This window comes from Crocuta crocuta, unplaced genomic scaffold (assembly GCF_008692635.1).
Source record: "Crocuta crocuta isolate KB4526 unplaced genomic scaffold, BGI_CrCroc_1.0 scaffold223, whole genome shotgun sequence".
Classification (NCBI taxonomy): Eukaryota; Metazoa; Chordata; class Mammalia; order Carnivora; family Hyaenidae; genus Crocuta; species Crocuta crocuta.
In genome coordinates, this window is record NW_027529426.1 from 3,658,148 (window position 1) to 3,680,312 (window position 22,165).

Genomic DNA, 22,165 nt, shown 5'->3' on the forward strand with positions numbered 1-22,165 from the left:
TAAGAACTTAGCTTGGGTTAAATCATATAACATCTGCTTCGAATTGGAAGATTGCAATGAAATTTTTATTCAGCTTTTTAGGACTCTCTTCTCAGTGATCAAGTAAGTTATTTTTTAAGCATTTTTGTTTGTCCTTTTTCTTGCTGTGCATATATTGAAGTACTGTGTGCTGTGCCTATAACTAAGATCTTTTAGATTTTTAATGAGATGATTTCCTTAGAAGACGTGACATGAAGGAGAAAATAAGCAAGTCTGTTGTCTGAAAGCTGCTTTTGCTCTCATACTACCATTTTAAGTTACAGTACCAGTTATTTTGGTTGAATCTTATAAAACAAATGGTGTGAGACCTTATATAATGAAATACTAAGTTACGAGGTAGAAATTATAAGTATTTAAGTACTATTAGTGAGTGCTGGAAGTCACTAGTCAGTGTGACTGACTCCTCATTTTTGAGCTAGAAAAAAGTTTTAAGCATTGCTCTTTACAGAAGTAGCGACAGTAATGCACTGGCAAAGAAGTGTGGTAGGTTGCTCAAGGACAATCACTGAACAGGATAGCCCAAGCTCTGATTTTAGTCCAGTGCTGTGTTGTGTTTTGTTGTTTTGGTTTTTTGTACTGTAAACCAAGCATTGTTATGAGATGTGTTCTACAGCGTTGTACTGTATACAAACATATCTCACATATATTTTAAAAAATTTTTATAAAGTTTATTTTGAGAGAAAGAGAGAGCACATGCACAAGTGGGGGAAGAGCAGAAAGAGAGAATCTCAAGCAGGCTCTACACCATCAGTTTGGAGCCTGATGCGGGGCTCAGACTCATGAACCATGAGATCATGACCTGAGCCTAAATCAAGACTTGCATGCTTAACCAGTTGAGCCACCCGGGCACCCTAAATTTAAAATTTTCTAGTAACCACATTTAGAAAGGTAAAAAGAAACAAATGAAATTTATTTTGATAATATACTTTATCCCACAATATCCAAAAGCATTTTTAAAAATTATTTATTTATTTATTTATTTTTGAGAGAGAGAGAGAGTAAAAGCAGGGAAGAGGCAGAGAGAGAGAGGGAGACAGAAAATCTGAAGCAGTTTCCGTGCTCTGAGCTGTCAGCAAACAGCCTGCCACAAGGCTCGAACTATGAGTCATGTGATCATGACCTGAGCTGAAGTCAGACACTTAACCAATTGAGCCACCCAAGCACCCCTCCAAAAGCATATTGTTTCAACACATGGTTCTGTTTATACTACAAGTGTTTAATAGCCAAGTGGCTATTAGCTACTGGCTTCCATATTGGATAGCACATTTCTAGAGTTTTCTGTAGATTTTTTATGAATACTATCATGTTTTCCATTTCCTTAGATAGAATGGTAGGAATAGAATTTAACCTGGAATAATCAGGAAAGGACTGGACTGAACTGGTGTAGAAATAGAAGCTTATAAAGAGACTGCATGAGAAAAAAGCTTCCTGTGGCAACTAACTGAAGGCCTATAAATAAATGGTAAAATATATAAACTTTACCTTTTGTGTTAGTTAGCTTTTGCTGCATAACAAAACAACCCGAAACTTGATAGCTTAAAATAGCCCCCATTTTATTTAGCTTATGATTCTGCTTGGCAATTCTTTTTTGTTTGGGCTGGTCTCACTTGTGTGTTTGCAGTCAGTTGGCAAGACATCTGGCAGCTGGCTGAGGTAATAGGACAGCCAGGTCATGTGTCTCTCATCATCCAGCCAGTTAGCGCAGGCCTCTTCAGTTGCTGATTATGTTTCAAAAGTAGCAAGAAAAAGCATGATTTATCTACCTCACAAGCACTTTTTAAATCTTTGCTCACTTCATATTTACTTATATTTTATTGGCCAACCAAAGTACATAATCAAGCCCAGATACAGAGGTTGGTTAGACTCTATATCTTAATGGAAGGAATAGCGTTTTAAAGGCATATGAATACAGAGATGAGAATAATTTGTGGACATTTTGTGCATCCTGTCACATTTTTGCAACTTCTTCTTTTAAAATTAAAATCAACAAAATTTAAAAACTGAAATTAATTATCATTTTGCCCATCTTGTTGACCTTAACTATCCACTTAAGTCCATTTCTCACTCTGGCATTATACTTCTTTCCTCTCAAAATTATTTGTACATATACACACCTTTCTATATCCATTAGTATTTTTATTTCTTGAATCTAAATATCTAAGTTTATTGTTGACCTCATTATGTACTTAATTCACAATGAGGTATGAGTAAAAGATTTCCTTTGGAATGAGGAGCTCATTGATTTGTATTTACTGACACATTTACCATTTGTCTGGTGGTGCTCATTTCTTGTGTTTATGCAGATTTCTGTGTGCTGTTGTTTTTCTTCATTCTGAAAGACTTCCATTAATGTGTCCTATAGTTCAGGTCTGGTGCTGATAGAATTCTTTTAGTTTTTATGTGTCTGAATATCTTTTTGCCACTTTCCTTTTTGAAAGTTATTTTCATGATAAGTGTTTCTAAGTTCATAGGCTTTTGTCTTTTTTTTCTCTTTCAGTACTTTTAGAGATATCGCTCCATCTTTTTCTGGTTTTCATTGTTTCTAATGAGGAGTTTTTGTCATTTTTAATTTTGTTCCCCTGTACATAATGTATCTTTTTTTTTTTCTCTACTCCTTTATTACTGGTTTTAAGCAATTTGATTATGATGTACCGTCACGAAGTTTTCTTTCTTTTTCTTGTGCTTTGGGACTCATTGAGGCTTGGATATGTAGGTTTAGCCTCTTGACTATGAGATGCCCTGTGAATTGTGAGAGTTTTCCATTGTGATTGGATCATGCAGTATTCTAAGATCTTTGTAAGCAAAGAAGCTTACAAAGATTACAAAGCTTTCTCTGCTTACAAAGATTACTTCCTCTGCTCCTTTCAGGTGGTATCTTCCCTAAACTCGAGAAATTTCTTCACATGTATGTGCTGGTCTCAGAGTACTTGAAGACTCAGGGGATACCCTTTACAAGCCTGCTTTCTGAGTAGGTCTCTCCCATTTGATATTCTAGTCTTACCCACGCAAACTTTAGTCTTTCCAGACTCAGGAAATCCAGTAGGCTCTGTCAGGATCTTCCCTCCCCAAACTGGAAACTTCTAGTCAGTAAGCTGGAAAAATTGTCTCCCTCTCTCAGAAACATGTGTGTGATATTCAATGTCTGAAAACTGTTGTTTCATATGTTTTGTTTGGTTTCTTAGTTGTTTCAGGTAGTAAATCCTATCCCAGTTATTGCATCTTGACTAAAACCTATTGAAACTATTTTTTTTTTAATTTTTTTTTTTAATGTTTTATTTATTTCTAGGAGAGAGAGAGACAGCGTGAGCAGGGGAGGGTCAGAGAGAGAGGGAGTCACAGACTGAAACAGCCTCCAGGCTCTCAGCTGGCAGTCAGCACAGAGCCCGATGCGGGGCTCGAACCCACGAACCACGAGATCATGCCCTAAGCGAAAGTCGGACGCTTAACCGACTAAGCCACCCAGGCGCCCCCTATTGAAACTATTTTAAGTGTGTATTTCTCTCTCTTTAGTCCTTTTCTATCCCAAAGTATATATTGGTCTGAGAGTTATATACTCTCTTCATTGTTTTTTGCATCAATCTGATTATTTATGTTTTTTTTTTTTATCCCCTATACACACTCCCCCTAATCTACATAGTTGATCCATCATGATCTAATATCCTTTATTAGACAGCATATTTAGAAGAGGGCATGCAGTGGGATATTTTTTTAAAAGTTGTATGAAATGGTGTATCTAATGTGACAATTTTTCTACCAACTTAAGAAATTTTCATCTTTGCATTTTACCATCAAGTGCTCCTATACAATATTTCACGTTATTTTTTAAATTAAGATATGTAAATAATATTAAAATTTGGTCTTGATTTAAACTTCCCTATATATAGTAGTATAACTAAATTATATCATTTCTCTTGATTTGTCCTTACATATATATCTGATAAATGTGACAGTAGACAGGTCAGGTCTTTAGCTAAGATGCAGTCAGAAGGAGAGAAAACTAGGTGTTCTACCACTTCAGTTTTATAGCCAGTCTTTTTAGATGAGCACTGTATCAGCAGTAGAGGCATTTATTGAGGAGGCCTACATTTGACTCTTCACTGGCTAAAAAAGTAGGAGTAAAAGTGATTCTAGGCTTGATTTTTCATTTATTTGAAATTCTTTGAGAGATACCGAACTGACATTTCAGAACCTTCTAGTCATAAATTCTGGTAAACATTTGATATCAGACTTTTGATTTCAGTATTGGTATACTAAAATCTCTAGTGACAAAGATTTATAGCAAAAATTACTTGTATTAGTTGAGGCTGTTTTTGGTATTTATATAAAGTTTTATTTTGGGAAATGTATTAAGATCTAAAAGGATACAAAGGATGAAAGACTCTACTTTCATTATCTTGTACTTTTTTTCCTTAATTAAAATTTTATCACCTTTTAGAATCTGGGTACATGTAAGCAAGGATGTCCTTTCTTTGAAATTGATGTTTTTGTTTGGTTGAATTTAACTCTTTGAATCCTAATTGTGTAGTGACTTAATTCATTTTAAAGATTTTTGGTTTTGTAAAATACAGTACCTTACAGCTGAGGGAGAAAGTAAATAGAGCAGTCAAAATTTCTTTGCCATTATTGGCATGGTTCCCTCAAGTGAAAAATTCTTTTATATTTGAGATCATTGTTTTAAACTGGGAAATATAATTTTCTTTTTATATGCCTGATTTTTTTTTCTTTTTTTTTAAGCAATAGCCACAATAAAAAGGTACAAATGCACATGCTAGACTTGATGAGTTCTATCATCATGGAAGGTGATGGAGTTACTCAAGAATTATTGGACTCCATTCTTATTAACCTCATTCCTGCACATAAGGTTTGTATAGTATGAAAGTAGTAAAGGTTAATGTTTAAAAATAGCACTACACATATGAAAATTGTTTTTCACCAATTGCAATTTAGTGTAATTATTCCCACTATCATTCTCCAGTCCAAATAAAATGTAACACACAATCAGTCTCGTAGCTATTGTTTTTAGAAGATTTGTTGATTAACATATTATATTATAGAAGATTTTCATTCAGTGAGGTGCTGCCTAATTTCTGGAAAATAAAAATCATCTACATTTCACCACTCATATCTAATGTGGGAGTTAAAAGTAGTGAGAGTATGGTCTTGGTTAGGTTTTTGTTGGTTTTTGGGTTTTTTGTGGGGTTTTTTTTGGAAAAAAATATTTCCTCCTTTGTAACATAGATGTGGAACATAGGAATTGTATTTCTTTTCAGAATCCATATCCTACATTTTTCTTGGCCATTTTCAGAAAAAGATTTGGGTAGAAGCAGGAACTACACGGTTAATGTTAGAAGAGATGATTCAGAGCTGTATATTTCTCCCTGTGGTTCCTTTTTCTGTTTCTTTCTGCTAAGTCTTCTTAAGGAACTGAAGGACATAGCTTTCTACAAGCTCTGTCACGGGGCCATCCTCAGTCTACCTTACTAATAATATTCACCTTCTTGCTTTTTTCAGTGATCTGTTATCAGATATAGATGAAAAGGGTATCTAATTACACTTCGCAAATAATGCAGTTAATTATTGTAAGTTCTTCTGCCTCTAAATATGATTTGCATTTTATTAATTCAAATAAATCTTTAATTGGCCAAAATTTTGAGAGCATGGCAAACGGGCAGGTATATGTCAGGCAAAATAAGAGAGGAAAAGCTGAGGAATAGATAGCATATTTGGTGTTTATATTCTGGTTAATATTTTTATGATGGAGAAATATACACCCTTTTAGGAAATAGAAAGTTTGCCTTAATTTTGAGGTAATTTTATCCTTTTGCCAATACAATAAAATCTTGGAGCAAGGATCAAGAGTCTGTGGTTTGTGAACCAAATCTAGCCTATTGCCTATTTATGTAAATAAAATTTTATTTGAACACAACCGTGCTCATTCATTTTCATTTTGCCTATGGCTGTGCTCAGTAGCAGTATTGCGTAGTTGCGGTAATAACTGTATGACTTAAAAAGTCTAAAATATTTACCATCTAGCTCTTTGCATAAAAAGTTTCCTAGTCTCTTTTTGGGAGAGGTGCAGGATGATGTTGAATGAATCTCAGTTTGGTCCAAAACTCCAAAGTGCAGAGATCTTGATAGGGACTTTTAAAATGAGAAATTCATTTCAAGTACGTTTTTAAAAATTAAATGTCTTTTCTGTGATCTTTCTCAGACCCTTTTAATTGTTACAGGGCACAGGGAATCGTAAGGAGCAAACACAGTATTCAGCAGTTCACAAGTATAAATGACCAACTGTTATTCTTGGAATACTTTGCAGGTGTACTCTTTTGTAGAGGACATATTGGTTAGATAATGAACTACTTAGGAAGGATGGGTTAGACAGGGTGTGTGTGTATTCATTTAGATTCTGGGGTAGAATCGACAGTTCAAGCTGGTTAACAAACAAACCCCAAAACCCTTTCCATTTTCTGTCTAATAAAACTAAACATAATATAGGGTTGGGAGTTTGGCCGACTAATGTATGTTTGTTTTTGAATTATAGTGCTTTTGCAACTTCTGCCTTTAAGACCACTTGTCTAGAGAATATTGGGTAAAACCTTGAATGAGATCCAGTAATGTTTGTTGCTTTATAGTTTGTAGATTTGAAGATTATAGTGTTATCATGGTGCTATCTCATAAATTCACAAACTCTTTTGTAACTGTGCATATTCTTATTGTGTTTCAGAACTTAAATAAACAGTCCTTTGACCTTGCAAAAGTCCTGTTGAAAAGGACAGTCCAGACTATTGAGGCATGCATTGCCAATGTATGTATTTCTGTTTGTATTTACTCTCTAATTGTATAATTCTTAATCCATTGTATTAATTTATTAGGACCTTTCACATATAGTTTTATTTAGCCAATAAACGGTTTCATCTATTTAAAACAAATACATAAAAGAACCAAATACAAAATATATATATAAGCTTTGACATACTTAAATGGCATAAGATAGAGGATATTTTATAGAAACTGCAACTCCCACCCTGTTTACTGCTTTTGTATTTATATTTATCTTTTTATCTCCTCAATATGCTGATCTCTTTTACTTTTCTCCTTTCTTTACCTTTGGCTCTCTGTGTCCATTTATGTTTCTTTATGTGTCTCGGTTATTCCTCTGAACTGTTTTGTTTCTGTCTTAAATAGTTGTTACATATTAATAAGAATACTTTTTTACTTTATTGAATGGGATTTTTTTTTACCTAAAAACATCAATTGTGTAGAATATAATGTACTCACACTCCTTTTTTTCCACATATGCTATATAAAATTTCGAATTGTGTGTATATTTTTAAATTATCATATTTATAATGTAAATGACTATAAATGTTTTTTGAATTGACATATACCCATAATTTACCTAACCATTTCCTTATTATCTTGCATTTAGATTTTGTTCAATATTTTCTTTTTAGTAATTAATTATCTTTGTGAATGTAGCAATTCTATATTGTTGAGTTCTTTTCCACATAAAAACACCCAAGTGGGAGTATATTAATTCAGTAGTATGGATTACTAGTATTGTTTATATTACTAAATTAATATTTAAACATGGTAAAAGTAAGATTCTTTTCAGAAAAAAATATACAGTGAAAAGTGAATATACACTGAAAAGTGTCTCTCTTCAACCCTAAATACCTTAGTTCTCAGAAAACAACCATTACCAGTAGACTTTCATATATCCTTACAGAATTAGTGTTCTATGCTTATTCATTTTTGCATATGTGTATATTTTAGTCTTGTTAAAACTATTTTTTAATTTTTTTCTGTGGTCTGTATATTAAGTATGAATATTTCCTAACTTTTAATATATGTTGCTTTTCAAAGGATATATGTTGTTTGATATTACCAGAAATATACTTAGGTCAGTTGTGTAACTTCCTTTTTAGCATTTTTAAATATAATATGTTTTTTCTAAGTGTTATGTATGTTGGCAGAGAGTGGAGGTGTCTTTTAATTTGTACTTTTGATAGTCTTTGTTTCTTCCTAGCATTATTTTAAATTACCAGTTAGCTTTTAAATCATCATCATTTCTTTCTCTGAGTATTAAAAAAAAAAAAATTCAGAGCACCTGGGTGGCTCAGACGGTTTTAGCTCAGGTCATGATCTCACAATTTGTGAGATCAAGCCCTATGACAGCCAGCATTACCCTTTCTACCCAAGGATCAGAGAAAGAGGGAGAGAGACTCCCAGGTGCCGACAGTGCTGAGCCCGCCACGAGGCTTGATTCCATGAGCAGTGAGATCATGACTTGAGCCAAAATCAGGAGTCAGACTCTCAACTGACTGAGCCACTCAGGTGCCCCTAAATATTCTTTATTATTAAACTCATGGTAAAATTAGTCAGACTTAAATAAAAAGCAAAAAGACTGGTTTTAAAATTTTTCTCTGTTATAAGGAAATTTCTCTATAAAATTATTCATAATGAGTTACATAAACCTTCAAATTTATTTTGTTTTTATGAAAGTTAAAATTCCTAGAAATGCCATCTTAATTTGGAAGAAAGCTAACAACAGAATTGTTTTTTACCTTTCTCCCTGGACATCCCTGATTTGATATTTAGAAGTTTATCTGTTTTAGTGACTGTTTTATCATATATTAGTAATTGAAGTATCTGTTTTGTTTCATCCCCTTCAGTTGTGTATATAATGCCTAATTATATCTTTTTTTAGACACACGTTTATAAAATGTGTCCAGATTTATAAATGAAATGGATATTTTTTGTTTAATATCTCCTGTAGTTTTTCAATCAAGTCCTGGTGCTGGGAAGATCGTCAGTAAGTGATTTGTCAGAACATGTATTTGATCTGATTCAGGAACTTTTTGCAATAGATCCACATTTATTATTATCTGTCATGCCGCAGCTTGAATTCAAACTAAAGGTAGGACTGACTATAATTTTTAAGCCCTTTAAGCTTTAAGAGAAAAATTTATATATAATTGTAAAAGATAGTTTTTCTCTATAAAAGAATAAAATGTGAGTTCAACTTATTACATTTAGTTAAGGTATATGTTTTTTAATCATTTCAGTAAAACAGTCTCTCTCATCTGGGTGTCATAGGAGAATTATATTGAAAAATTACAACCCTCTAGTTGCTAAATATCTGATAAACACAATGACACAGTAGATATGAAAAATAGTATCCGTTTCAATACATGTTGTTATTAAATAATATTTATTATTATTTAGTATTTATTTATTTATTATATAGGTATGTTTTAGAACATCAAAAAGATTTCAGACTGAGTGCTCAAAGGGTCTTGATTACAACTGTATGAACCTTCTGTAGTATATATCAAGTATAAAAACTTTCCTGTATGACTTGGGGCATACCCTTTTTATATAGCCAACTCAACAAGGAATTCACAAGTCCTCAGATATATGAAAAACTTGACACCCACTCTCCTATCCCAATCAAACTACAGGAGATAACAGCTTATATCTGCTTAATATTCTGGACTTTTTGAAAGGCTTTATATCCAGTATCTTATTTGATCCTTAAATCAAATTGTGGTATAGTTAGAATCAGCATTATGGTTTTGATTTTTGAAATGAAAACCTTAGGATGAAATATTTTGCCGAGTTACACAGTTGAAACGGATTTGAGGGGCACCTGGGTGGCTCGATTGGTTAAGTGTCCACCTTTACCTTAAGTCATGATCTTATAGTTTGTGTATTTGAGCCCCACCTTGGGCTCTGTGCTGACAGCTCAGAGCCTGGAGCCTGCTTTAGATTCTGTTCTCCCTCTTTCTGCCCCTCTCCCACTCATGCTCTGTCTCTCTCAAAAATAAAATAAACATTAAAAAAATTTAAAAGCAGATTTGGGATCAGAACTCTAATTTGCAGACTCTTTAACATGTATACATGATAATTAAGAAATGTCCAAATTGTCTTTATTATAAACATTATTTATAGTATAAAAGGATATTGTACTAAGCTTCTAAGAAACTCTGTTATATATGGAGGGGCCGGGGGAGGGGAGGTAAATAAAAAATAAATAAAAAGAAACTCTGTTACGTCAAAAATATCATATGGAGAACAAGGTTTTATTTTTTAATATTGAAGAGTTTAATAACAGCCTAAAGATGCTTCCATACCAAATTATTTCTAGGTATAAGACATTAAAATTTTTTCTCTCAATCTCTTCATAGAGTCTGAATATGAAAAGTCATGCCTCTTCAATCCTTAAACAAGATTGCCATGATAGATGGTGGGAAGGAATTAAGAACTAGATTTCTAGGTTTCTTTGTGTGGACTTAAATTGAGGGAAACACCAAATGATTTTTGCACCAAAAAAAAAATTTTACCATCACTATAACCATATTCCAACTTCACTCAAGGAAAAGATTTTAAATTTTAAAAAGGTAGGGGGTCAAGTTTCCATTCAGTTTCAGTAGTTAAAATTATAGATAGGAAATGTCACATCATTTGAAATAATTACTACACTACTGAAGTAGTCACTTACCAGTAGAATAAAACTTCCACTTATTTTAGTTTTTGACATTTAAGAGATAGATTGATTTTCTTTAAAAAAATAAATCATGTTGATTAGTTGATCGGGCTTACTAAAAGATCCTAATCTGTATTGTTGTCACATTGCTTGAGAAAAACTTTATCAAAGAAAATCATTTTTATAATCATAAATGTTAAGCTTGATATAGTTTTCATTTTTACATCTGTTTGATAAGTGTGCCTCTCTTACCCACAAAACCCTTGTTCTGAAAGATAAGCCATTCATAACAAAGACCATATCCCATGGCCTTTATTTTTTTTAACTTAGTGTCTTTTTCCATGAATATTTCTTTATTTGATTTCTGGTATTAACTCTAGACATGCATTGTATTTGAATGTTTGAAAAACATTAGCAGTTGCTTTTAGCTATTGTCTTTATTTTCCTAGTGAATATGTGATTTTTAATGTTCATGTACCATATGGTTTCAGAATAATTTAATTTCTATTAAGATGTGACATCACTAGTGAAACTGGAACAGAATTCATAACATATATTGATTTAGGATAAGAAATTTGGAGGCTCTTATCAAAAAAAAAACTTCAAACTAAGTTTTGATGTAGCATTCAGTTCACCTGACCTTTTAAATCTTCTTAAAATTCTTGCTCTTCCATTAAAATGAGTTTTCCTGAATCATAACATTCTCAGTGTCCTGTTCTCCAGTAAGTTAGGGTATCCTTTAAATTTTTATATATCAAAATTTTAATTGATATGAATTTACCCTGGAGCTCAAAATGGCAGGAAAGATTTCTTATAAGAAAACTTACGAGGGTGGGAATTATTTGCAGCTTTGCCCTTTACAGAATTTTTTCTCAGACTCTTAGGGAATGTTAGAATTAAATGATTATCATCATATTTCTACATTGTAGATGGCAAACAAGCAGTTGGAGGAGGCATAAATTAGTAGTTGGAGGGTGTGTGAAATAAGAGCAAAGAACCCAATGTCCTAACATGAAGTCACATCAATTTCTACATTACTAGTAAATGAGAGCATTTGATATTTTAAAATTCTCATCATTGTAAGCAGAAATATGAAATTATAGCTTCTTGGGAATATATCCTGTTGTTTTCTATAATCTGATGAATAAACCTTGGCTTCATTTATTTTCTTTTTTCTTAGAGCAATGATGGAGAGGAGCGATTAGCTGTTGTTCGACTTTTAGCTAAACTGTTTGGTTCTAAAGATTCTGATTTGGCAACACAGAATCGTCCTCTTTGGCAGTGTTTTCTTGGACGGTAAGAGAACATACAGTTCTATAGATTTAACTTCTATGTTTCAGAGGCCAGTCATTATGATCTGCTTGATTAAAACCATACATTTCAAAACATTAATTGATATGTTTGTTTTCTAGTGTCTATGTTGCTGTCTTTCTTGGAGAACAAATTGTAGATCAGATATTTTATGAAGAAGCTTATTATTTAGCACATAACGTGTCTTAATCTTTCTGTGCTAAAATAATGTCATTAGAATAGGCAACATATAAGAATGTTCAGTCTTAAGATTTTTAAAGCATGAGACTGAAGACCTAATGATCCAGTCCTTGCCATTCCTCAGCCCAGCAATGTATTTATTTACTAGTTTTTATCTTTTAGGTTTGTAGCTACTGTAGTTGAGTGATGTATGTTGTGAACTAATGCGGTATTGTATGATTTTGAAATTAAAAATATCATTGCTCTTCATTCAAATAGCCTTTTTTTAAAAGTTTATTTATTTATTTTTAGAGAGAGAGTGCACAAGCAGGGGAGGGGCAGAGAGAGAGATGGTGAAAGAGAATCCAAAGCAGGCTCTGTGCTATCAGCTCAGAAGCCAGATGTGGGGCTCGAACTCACGAACCGTGAGATCATGACCTGAGCCAAAATCAAGAGTTGGATACATAAGTGACTGAGCCAGCCAGGCTCCCAATACATATAGCCTTTAATGTTTCTTCTCAAGAATCTAGAATTATTAGGTTCTTTTCAATATGATGGTAAGGTTGAAAAATACGAAATTTATCAAATTCCCTTTTGCATTCCATGTACATGTTTCTTTGCTTCAAATCATGAAAAGTCCATTTTTATTGTTAGTATTCTGAAGAACATTTTAGATTCATCATTATTCAGCTGGTTCAGAAGGTGGGCTTAGAAATTATGTTAAGATAAATTAAAATATAACTAACAAATCTCTTGACACTGACATAATGATCATCTTAAGTTACTTGCTCAGAGTAGACCACTTTGAAGGTCTTTAAATGCTGACTATTTTGAATAAACTTGATTTTATGAAAACTTAGAATGGAGGTAATAAAGTAACTATACTTGTCCTAGTAACCAGAAGAGTGATTTTGTCCTTGTGATTGCCTCAGTGTTTATAGCAAAACAATTACTTGTAAAAACTAAATAAGCTATGGGGCGCCTGGGTGGCTTAGTCGGTTAAGCGTCCGACTTTCGCTTAGGTCATGATCTCGCGGTTCGTGGGTTCGAGCCCCGCGTCGGGCTCTATGCTGACTGCCAGCTCAGAGCCTGGAGCCTGTTTCAGTCTGTGATTCTCTCTCTCTCTGACCCTCCCCTGCTCACACTGTCTCTCTCTCTCCTAGAAATAAATAAAAATATTAAAAAAAAAAAACTAAATAAGCTGTAAGCAGCTTATTATATTCATAGTTTTACATTCACTGCTATTTCTAATAATCAGTCTCTGATTCATAGAAACAAAGTAGTATTACCAGTTTTACTGTGTTATTTTCCTTAGCTATTTAGCATGTTTTGATACTTTGTAATTTACTTGATCATAAATGGTAATGTTTTCATTTTTCTCTGGCAGTTAGAAAATTATAAATCCTAGGGGCACCTAGGTTTCTCAGTCAATTAAGCATGGGTCTCATGATCTTATGGTTTATGAGATGGAGCCCCGAATGGAGCCTTCTTGGGGTGTTCTCTCTCCCTGTCTCTCTGCACCCCCCCCCATCTCTCTCTCTCAAAATAAATAAATATTTTAAAGTATTTTAAAAATAAAATTATAAATCCTAAATGCTTTACTTTATTTATTAAAGTAAAATTATTGTTAAGTTTAAAGAAGTAAAAGATATAAAATGTTTATTAAATAGTTTTAATTGGTTATTTTATGAAGTTATTTAAAAATAAAAATATTGCTATTTAAAATCACATTATTTATAATTAATAAATGTTTTTTAAATTGCCCATAATAAATTTTAAATTTGAGAGTTGCCGAGCTTAACTCTGTTATGTGCAGTTGTGGATTTACATGAAGTGTTTTATATTTATTGCAAATTTACAATACGTTAGACCTTTAAAAGAGCATTTAAATACAAGTTCGTCACAAGGTTTGAAAATTTTTGTTGAAAGGCAGCATGACACATACATTTTATAAAATCATCTTTGAACTTCTTGCTTTCTACCTCCTCTAATATTTTCCCTCTATAAACTTTTTTCAGGTAGATTTTGTAGTTTTAAATATGTTGGTTTTGTATCAATTTAGGTTGTTAAATTTAGGGCACTAGAAAGTTAGATAGTTTGAGTTGAGGGATGTGTTTATACTTTTGTTTGTTTTGGTGTGGTAAACATTGTTTTCAAAAATGTTTTTGTGAAAATATGTATCTCTTTATATTCTACCTTCAGAACCCAGTAACTGTATTATATAGTGTAGATATACCTTATTTGACAATAATTATGTTGCCTTACAGCTAATCTTTAACAACTTTTTCCATGTAGATTTAATGACATTCATGTTCCTGTGAGATTAGAAAGTGTGAAATTTGCCAGCCACTGTTTAATGAATCACCCAGATTTAGCAAAGGATCTCACAGGTAAGCTGGCTGATTTGTTACAAACATGGGAGTAATAACACAAATAAATTTTAGATAGGAGCTTTCACCTTAAATTTGGTTTCTGAAAAGGTTTTAACTCTGGCACTATTTCAGATTTCTGTCAGTCATGAACTAGTAAATGATTTTGTGTTTATACAATAAAATTATATTTGAAATGTTCATATTGTAATCCTTGGAATTTTTTGGAAATCATGGTTTGAGGAAGGAGACCATTGGGTTTGGGTACAAATCATTATACCTATCTGATAATTAAATATAGTAACATATCTGATAGTCTTCTACAGTAGAGTAGAATTTCTCATTCTTCACTTGAACTTAGAGCATTTGAACTCACTTATTTGGTGTTAGCAAATAAATGCTTTTATTCAAAAGGCTGTTTACCAAAGAAGATATTGTAACTTAAGTTTTGAACTATATAAATCAGATATTGCTTTGTGATTTGACTTTTCCAGAATATTTGAGGTAAAATAACATTATTTATTAAGATATGACTCTGGAGTAATAGCTAGTGTGTCTGGTTTATTTTGTGATTATGTAGGGTATTGCCACCTCGAAAATAAAATGATTTTAATTCATGCCACATTTTACAAACATGGTGTCACTATGGATAGAAATAAAGCAGTGGTTTTTCTGTCATTCTGAACGTGACAAATATCATAGCTAACATTTAGCTTTAGATTTTTTTCTTCTATTACAGAATATTTGAAAGTTAGATCACATGATCCAGAAGAGGCAATTCGTCATGATGTCATTGTTACTATAATAACAGCCGCCAAAAGAGACCTTGCCTTAGTAAATGATCAACTACTTGGATTTGTAAGGGAAAGAACACTGGATAAACGGGTAAGATCTGAGGAATTTTATTCTTTTGTAATTTACTATACTTAAAGTGTTTGCTAAATACAATAGAAATTATTCTTAGTATTCCTAAAACTTTTCTGTGTGAAGTTCAAATCAATACAGTACTAAGTAAAAGTCTAAAAATATTTATATATTTGTGTATCTTTTAATTACATTTACAAAGAAATACATTGGATTCTATAGCTTTTCAGATATTAGGCATGGGTTTGTCTTCTAGCCTACCTTTATAAAAAGAGCAGCTAAATGGAAGTTTTATTTTACCTTTTCACCTATGAGATGAGTTCCAGAAGAACAGTGATTGATCACCTCTTTTTTATCTTATAGTTAGCATTTTCAAAATTGACTGTGTTATATAAACTTAGATGGGTCTGTCATTCATCAGACTAAAAGAATATATTACTTTATATGAAAGTGATATTTCTATATTGTTTTGCTAAGCTAAGGGCAGAAATGATAGTTGTTTAGTTACTTTTTTTGGTGATTTCCTCTCTCTGGTTACAGTTAAAAACATGGGTTGAAAAAAAATGGGTTGATAAGAGTAGTACTAAGAACAACAAAAGCGGTTGCTAAGGAATAGTGTCAACTGTAAGCAAGAAACAGACATGCAAGGCCGACTGATTAGACATGCTTCTTACTAACATCTTTAATAGAGGTTGCCTTTGCAGTGTGCTGTTTTATTAGATACATAGTTGAAAACAAAGTGTCTTCCTGAAACCAGTGTCATTTAGCTATAATTTCAGAGTAAAACTATATTTCTTGGTGGTGAAATATAGCAAGAGGCATTTATTCTTTCTTTTAAAATAGTTAGAAGAAGTAAATATGTAAAGTGGGCACTGTTGAACATGTTCAACTGTATCAGTAATTCTAACTTTGAACAAATTTTTTCCTTTGGCTTTAATTAAAATGAAATGGCACTCTACCTAGTGGTTAGCTGGTAACTCCCTCCGCACCCCCATACACACATTTACCATTTCTATTATTTCCTCCTTTTAAAAACATTTCGCTCCTGCTTCTGTCAATATTATACTTTCTGAAAGAATTAAATTAATTAATCTTCCTGAGGGTGCATGATTTTGTCATAATAGTATCTACTAGACATTTTAGGACCTGGATTTTGGTGTAATAAATTAGATTGCCTTGGGTATACCCTTTCTGAAATTTGTTTTCTCCTCTATAAAATGTGAGGACAGGACTTAATCTTAAATTTCACTGCTTACATTCTTTGGTTTCATGTGAGAAATGTCACACATCTGTTACCTGTTATATTGGGACAGAGTTTCATTCATCTACTAAATAGCCTAAAAATGCAGAAATTGTACACAAAATTATAAAGAAAAATATTAATGTAAATAAACCAAAGATAATAAATATGTTCTGACAATTTATTGAGATAATTACCTTTTTTGGTTTTTGGGTTTTTGTTGTTGTTTCTTACTACATCTCACTATCATGGTTCTAACTGTAGGTTTTTATAGTCTCCTTTTGTATCTACCTTCCTCTTATCACCTTTCTTTCCTCCTAGTAAACCATTCCAGTCTCTAGAAGTCCCAAAGAGTCTTCCACTAACTAGTAGTAGTATGTGGCTAGGTAAATCATTTGTCCAATTAATCTATAAAATAAGGAAGTTCACTTAATATGATCACTAAGGTACTTTCCAACTTTGTAATTCTAAGATCTTAATACTAAATTTTGCTCTTCTTATTCTGAGTTAATATCAAAAGGAATGTAATTAGGATACAGCATTCCAGATGATAGGGCTTTTGGTAAATCACACACTTTCTCTTTTGCTTTTTAATCACTTCTAAAACTTGGGCAAAGTTTTTTAGATACAATCTAATAAAATCATCTGTAAGAGTTACTACTGAAGGCGTGGCTGTGAAGGAAATAAAAAAAAATTGGTAGGTGACTTGGTAGTATCTGCATTAGACAGTTTTTAAAGCAGTCAGATTTATAAATAAGAACCAATTCGGTGTTGGTAAAGCGATTTGTTGCTTCTTAAGAAAATAAATACTGTGCCAATTTATATACATAGAAGTCTGATTGTACAGCCTAGTTGAAGAAGTGGATATTTTTACAGATTAGCATACTAAAGTTTGGTATCTCACTCATTCAGTAAACTTTATACTTTTTAGTGGCGAGTAAGAAAAGAAGCTATGATGGGTCTTGCTCAGCTTTATAAGAAGTACTGTCTTCATGGTGAAGCAGGAAAAGAAGCTGCAGAGAAAGTCAGCTGGATAAAGGACAAGCTTTTGCATATTTATTATCAGAATAGCATCGATGACAAGTGAGTCTAATATGTTGGTAGAATCGTTGAATAAAAAAGTGCTTTCAATTTTTTAACGTATAATTTACTTCTATTTTATAATTATTTTTAAATTTAGAAATCACTTTTTTTTATACATACTAGGAAAAATTGTCAAGTAGCATGATTAGTGAATTAGGCATGGGCTTCAGAGTCAGACCAGAGGCCAGATGTTCATTCTGCCCCTTACTAGACGTGTGCCTTTTCACAGCTGTCTTCTGTACATCTTGGTTTTATCCCAAAAAAGGAGTAATAATAAAGCTTTTCATACAAGATTGTAATGTAGATTAAATAAAAAATTAACATAAAGCACTCTAAGCCCAATGCCTGGCAATACAGCACTATTCAGTAACTGCTCTGTTTCCTTTTTTGCAACACTGTAAATATCAATAGAGGTAGTACCGTGGTGGTTTTTTTTTTTTAATTGAGGTATAATTGATATATAGCATACTAGTTTCAGGTGTATGACAAGATTCTATATTTGTATATATTGGGAAAAGATCACCTCAATATGTCAACTTAGTTACAAAAATTTTTTGTGTGTGATAAGGACTTAGGTTTTCATTTTTTGAGTTTTCCTTGTAATTCTATTTTGAATTATAGTGATGGTTTTGGTTTTTGCAAAATATTTTGCAGTGTTTTGTTGTATTAGACTGACTACTTTGGCATCATTGGCTATGTATTTCATTGATTGATGATCTCTTGTATTTTCTTATTCTAATGATATTGAATAATAAATATAAGCTTAGCAAGAAAGTTACTGCGGTATTGGTAAGGAATTTAGACTGTGGAGAGAAGAGAGATCAGGTTTGCACAGGAAAAGCTAAATTTTCAGGAAGCGATACGAAGAAAGATCCCTCTGATTTTATTAAATGACACCACTGGAAAGAAGTTGAACTAAACTAGAGGAGATTAATGTTTTCTTTTGGTTTTGGGGAATTCGCTGTCCTTGATTGTTAGCTTTTTATGTAGTGTTAAGTAACTTACTATTATAGCTCAGGACTGATGAAGAATAGGTGGAACAGCCTAGCACCCTGTGTTTAGGAATAACATATAACCATTTTAGAACAAATGTTCCATACTACAAAAAGTCAAGTCACAAATCGCAGTTCTAGCTCTAAATTTAAAAATAACTATACTCCAGGGTGCCTGGCTGGCTCGGTCAGTAGAACATGTGACTTGAACTCATGAGCTCCATACTCAAACAAACAAACAAAAACCCAACCCACAACTGTAACCCAAGGAAAGGAACCAGTCACACACATAGGCCTCACCGTTAGCACACATAGATCTGGTATTTTTTCATGAGATGGTTAAAATATAAAATGCCTGTTGCTTCTAAAAAATAGAATAATTATGTTATTGGTGGGTATTTTTTGTTTCATAGACTGTTGGTAGAGAAAATCTTTGCTCAGTATCTTGTCCCCCACAACCTGGAAACAGAAGAGAGAATGAAATGCTTGTATTATTTATATGCTAGTTTGGATCCAAATGCTGTCAAGTAAGTTACTTTTTAAATGAATGTTTGGAGTTAAAGATTTTATAAAATTACTTCACCTTATTTAATTGATGTTGATGGGGTTGTTGCTTCTTCTATTTGAATCAAGAACTTCAGGTAAATATTTATAGAGAAAAATGTTAGAAGTTCAGATAAATTAAAAGCAAAAATATTCCTATTTGCACAGATGTATTTTGGCAACTGAGTCTATTATATATATATAGTTTCTGGGATTCAAAGAAATCCCCATGTCGAAAAGTACTTTTGCCTGCCAATTGACTGGAGTCTAAATTACACCATTGGAGCTTTATAATATTATGTCTAAGAACTAAGTACTGCTTTATCGGAAAGCATATCTAGATCACCTCTATGTAGAATGACCATATGATTGGTAGTCTGAACTGGGATATTTTTGAGACTTAAACGCACTATTAATATTTTTGGTCAAACAATTGACATAAACTTTAACTGTCCTAGGCCAACTAGGCTGTGTGGTTACTCCACTGTAATAAAGCTTTTTAAAAAGTAAACCAGTCCTGTTGAGAAATCTGGTTCTTCTGGAAAGAACCTCAGCGTGTGTGTGTGTGTGTGTGTATTACAGTATGTGTATACTATATATTGTATATTTGTCTTTTAACTTTCATATAATTTCAAGCTTAAAGAAAGACTGCAGGAATTGTACACAGCATTATGATATCCCTTAGACCCAGATTCATCATTTGCTTAATCATTTGCCATTTGCATATACTTCTTCTTTATCTTTACATAAATATTTTCTTCTGAACCATCTGAGAGTATTTGCAGATATTAGATTCCACTACCCCTAAATATTTCAGTGTGCGTTGCCTAAGAACAGGATATAACCAGAGTATTCTTACCAAATCAAGAGATTTAGCATTGATACAATACTATTGTCTAATCTAATGTGTATTTAAATTTCCTCAATTGTCTCAATAATGTGCTTTATGGATTTTTTTTTCCTTTCTAGGATTACAGATTGCATATTTGATTGTCATATGTCTAGTCTTTTAACTTGGAGCCATTGCTCGCTCACTCTTTGTTTTCTAGGACTTTGATGACTATTTGTTGCATAGTCCAGTCCAGTTATTTTGTAGAATACTCCCTTAATTTGGGTTCATCTAATGTTTCCTCATTATTAGATTGAGTTTATACATTTTCAGAAGAATTCTACAGAGGTAACGTAGTATCCTTAGTGTATCATATTAAGAGGCATTAGCCATCATTTGTTTTTAATTTGTGAGTGATTCTTAATGTTCACTCTAGGTAGTAAATTCCTGGCCTAAGGTTTAGTCTCTGATTATATTTCAGAATACTGGCAAACAATACTCCAAGATAGATAATACCTCAGAGGTCCTAGACAGCTGGAATTATGGACTGTGTTTGTGATAGAAGAAAATCTGCTTTCATGGAGAGAAAGGAGTCTAGAATAAACACACTCAAGTTAAATTTGGTTCCTTGAATCTACATCATTTCTAAGAAGTTCATTTCTACAGCCTTTACAATCTGATCCTTTTCTACAGTATGTTCCAGCTTCCTGATGCTACTCCACTCATGCTCTGTGTTCCAAATCTGTAAATTTTTTTGTTTCCTTTGTTGTAGGCATTTTGATAACATTTTATCTTTCATGCCAGAACATTCTAGCTACCTCTGCTTAGAAAGCCTTTTGGTCCCTTCATTTACCTAGAAAGATCTTATTCATCCTTCTAAACTTCTCAGATATCTTTTCTCGTAAGAAGGTTTATATTTACCATTTTAAACTAATCTGTTTGGGACGCCTGGGTGGCTTAGTCATGAGCCATCAGTCTTGATTTTGGCTTGGGTCATGGTCTCCCAGGTTGTGGGTTCGAGCCCCACATCGGGCTCTGTGCTCACAGAGTGGAGGATGGAGCACAGAGCCTCACTGGGATTCTCTTTTTCCTCTCTCTCTGCCCATCCCCTTCTCTCTTGGCGCGTGCAAATAAATAAGTTGTTTAAAAAAAAGTTTAACCTGGGGCGCCTGGGTGGCTTAGTCGGTTAAGTGTCCGACTTTTGCTTAGGTCATGATCTGGCGGTTCGTGGGTTCGAGCCCTGCATCAGGCTCTGTGCTGACTGCCAGCTCAGGGCCTGGAGCCTGTTTCAGTCTGTGACTCCCTCTCTCTCCGACCCTCCCCTGCTCACACTGTCTCTCTCTCTCTCTCTCCTAGAAATAAATAAAAAAAATTTTTTTTTTTAAATAAAGTTACTTTATAAAAAAAAAAGTTTAACCTGTCTTAATTCTAATAAATAAATGTCAGTGCTGGTGCTTAAATTTTTAGGTAGATATACAAGCATGGTGTGTTTATACAAGGCAACAAGAAAAGTAGTACAGTTGAGTAGTTATCAGAATTGTTATATTATGTTACCTTTTTTCATGCTTATAACTTTATCAACAGAGCTCTCAATGAAATGTGGAAGTGTCAGAACATGCTTAGAAGTCATGTACGAGAACTATTGGATTTGCACAAGCAACCTACAGTAGGTTCATGATTTGTTTAAATTAATAGTTTTTTATGGTCATTGTTTAGTTTTTCTCTAGTTACATATAATGAATCAAGCAAAAAGTATTTTGAGTGTTTTCCAAATGTCAGTTATGCACAATTTCTGTAGTTTTCTAAACAAAATTTTCACTGTAAATGAATATAACAAAATTTTATTTTCTAGCATGAGCAAAGAAATACTGATGTCTACTTTATCACTTTAGATACCAAGAGTTTATACATAGTTCATCAATTTTCAAATAATTAGATTTAAACCTCAAGATAAAGTTCTATATAAAGTCATGATTTTTTTTACTCCATGATGTTTTTGTCCTTCAGTGTAGAGTAGTATCAGATCTGGTGCCAATCCTAGAAATATGCCAAAGTCAAATTAACAAAAAAAAAATCTGCCCAATGTCTTCTAGAAGATGGAGGAAAGAAACTTGAATAATTTCTTAATATATTTCTAAATGTGTTTGCTGGAATAGGTGTTCTAGGGAGTCATAGAGACCCCTTAAGGATCTGTTGATGCTAAAGCAAGGGTTGGGAGATTTTTTTTTTTTTTTTTTTTAAACATAG

The 22,165-nt window shown here is 32.8% G+C and overlaps 1 protein-coding gene across 1 annotated transcript in view; it reads left to right on the plus strand.

Moving 5' to 3' along the window:
- The window catches only part of PDS5A (PDS5 cohesin associated factor A), a 138,366-nt gene that overhangs the window by 48,268 nt on the left and 67,933 nt on the right, over positions 1 to 22,165 (plus strand). The window contains exons 4-13 of the mRNA XM_077758911.1: positions 5 to 102; positions 4,774 to 4,900; positions 6,764 to 6,844; positions 8,819 to 8,959; positions 11,709 to 11,824; positions 14,294 to 14,388; positions 15,107 to 15,252; positions 17,403 to 17,554; positions 18,960 to 19,073; positions 21,503 to 21,584. Of these exons, the coding sequence (XP_077615037.1) occupies positions 5 to 102; positions 4,774 to 4,900; positions 6,764 to 6,844; positions 8,819 to 8,959; positions 11,709 to 11,824; positions 14,294 to 14,388; positions 15,107 to 15,252; positions 17,403 to 17,554; positions 18,960 to 19,073; positions 21,503 to 21,584 (1,152 nt within the window). The remainder of the gene's footprint in view (positions 1 to 4; positions 103 to 4,773; positions 4,901 to 6,763; positions 6,845 to 8,818; positions 8,960 to 11,708; positions 11,825 to 14,293; positions 14,389 to 15,106; positions 15,253 to 17,402; positions 17,555 to 18,959; positions 19,074 to 21,502; positions 21,585 to 22,165) is intronic.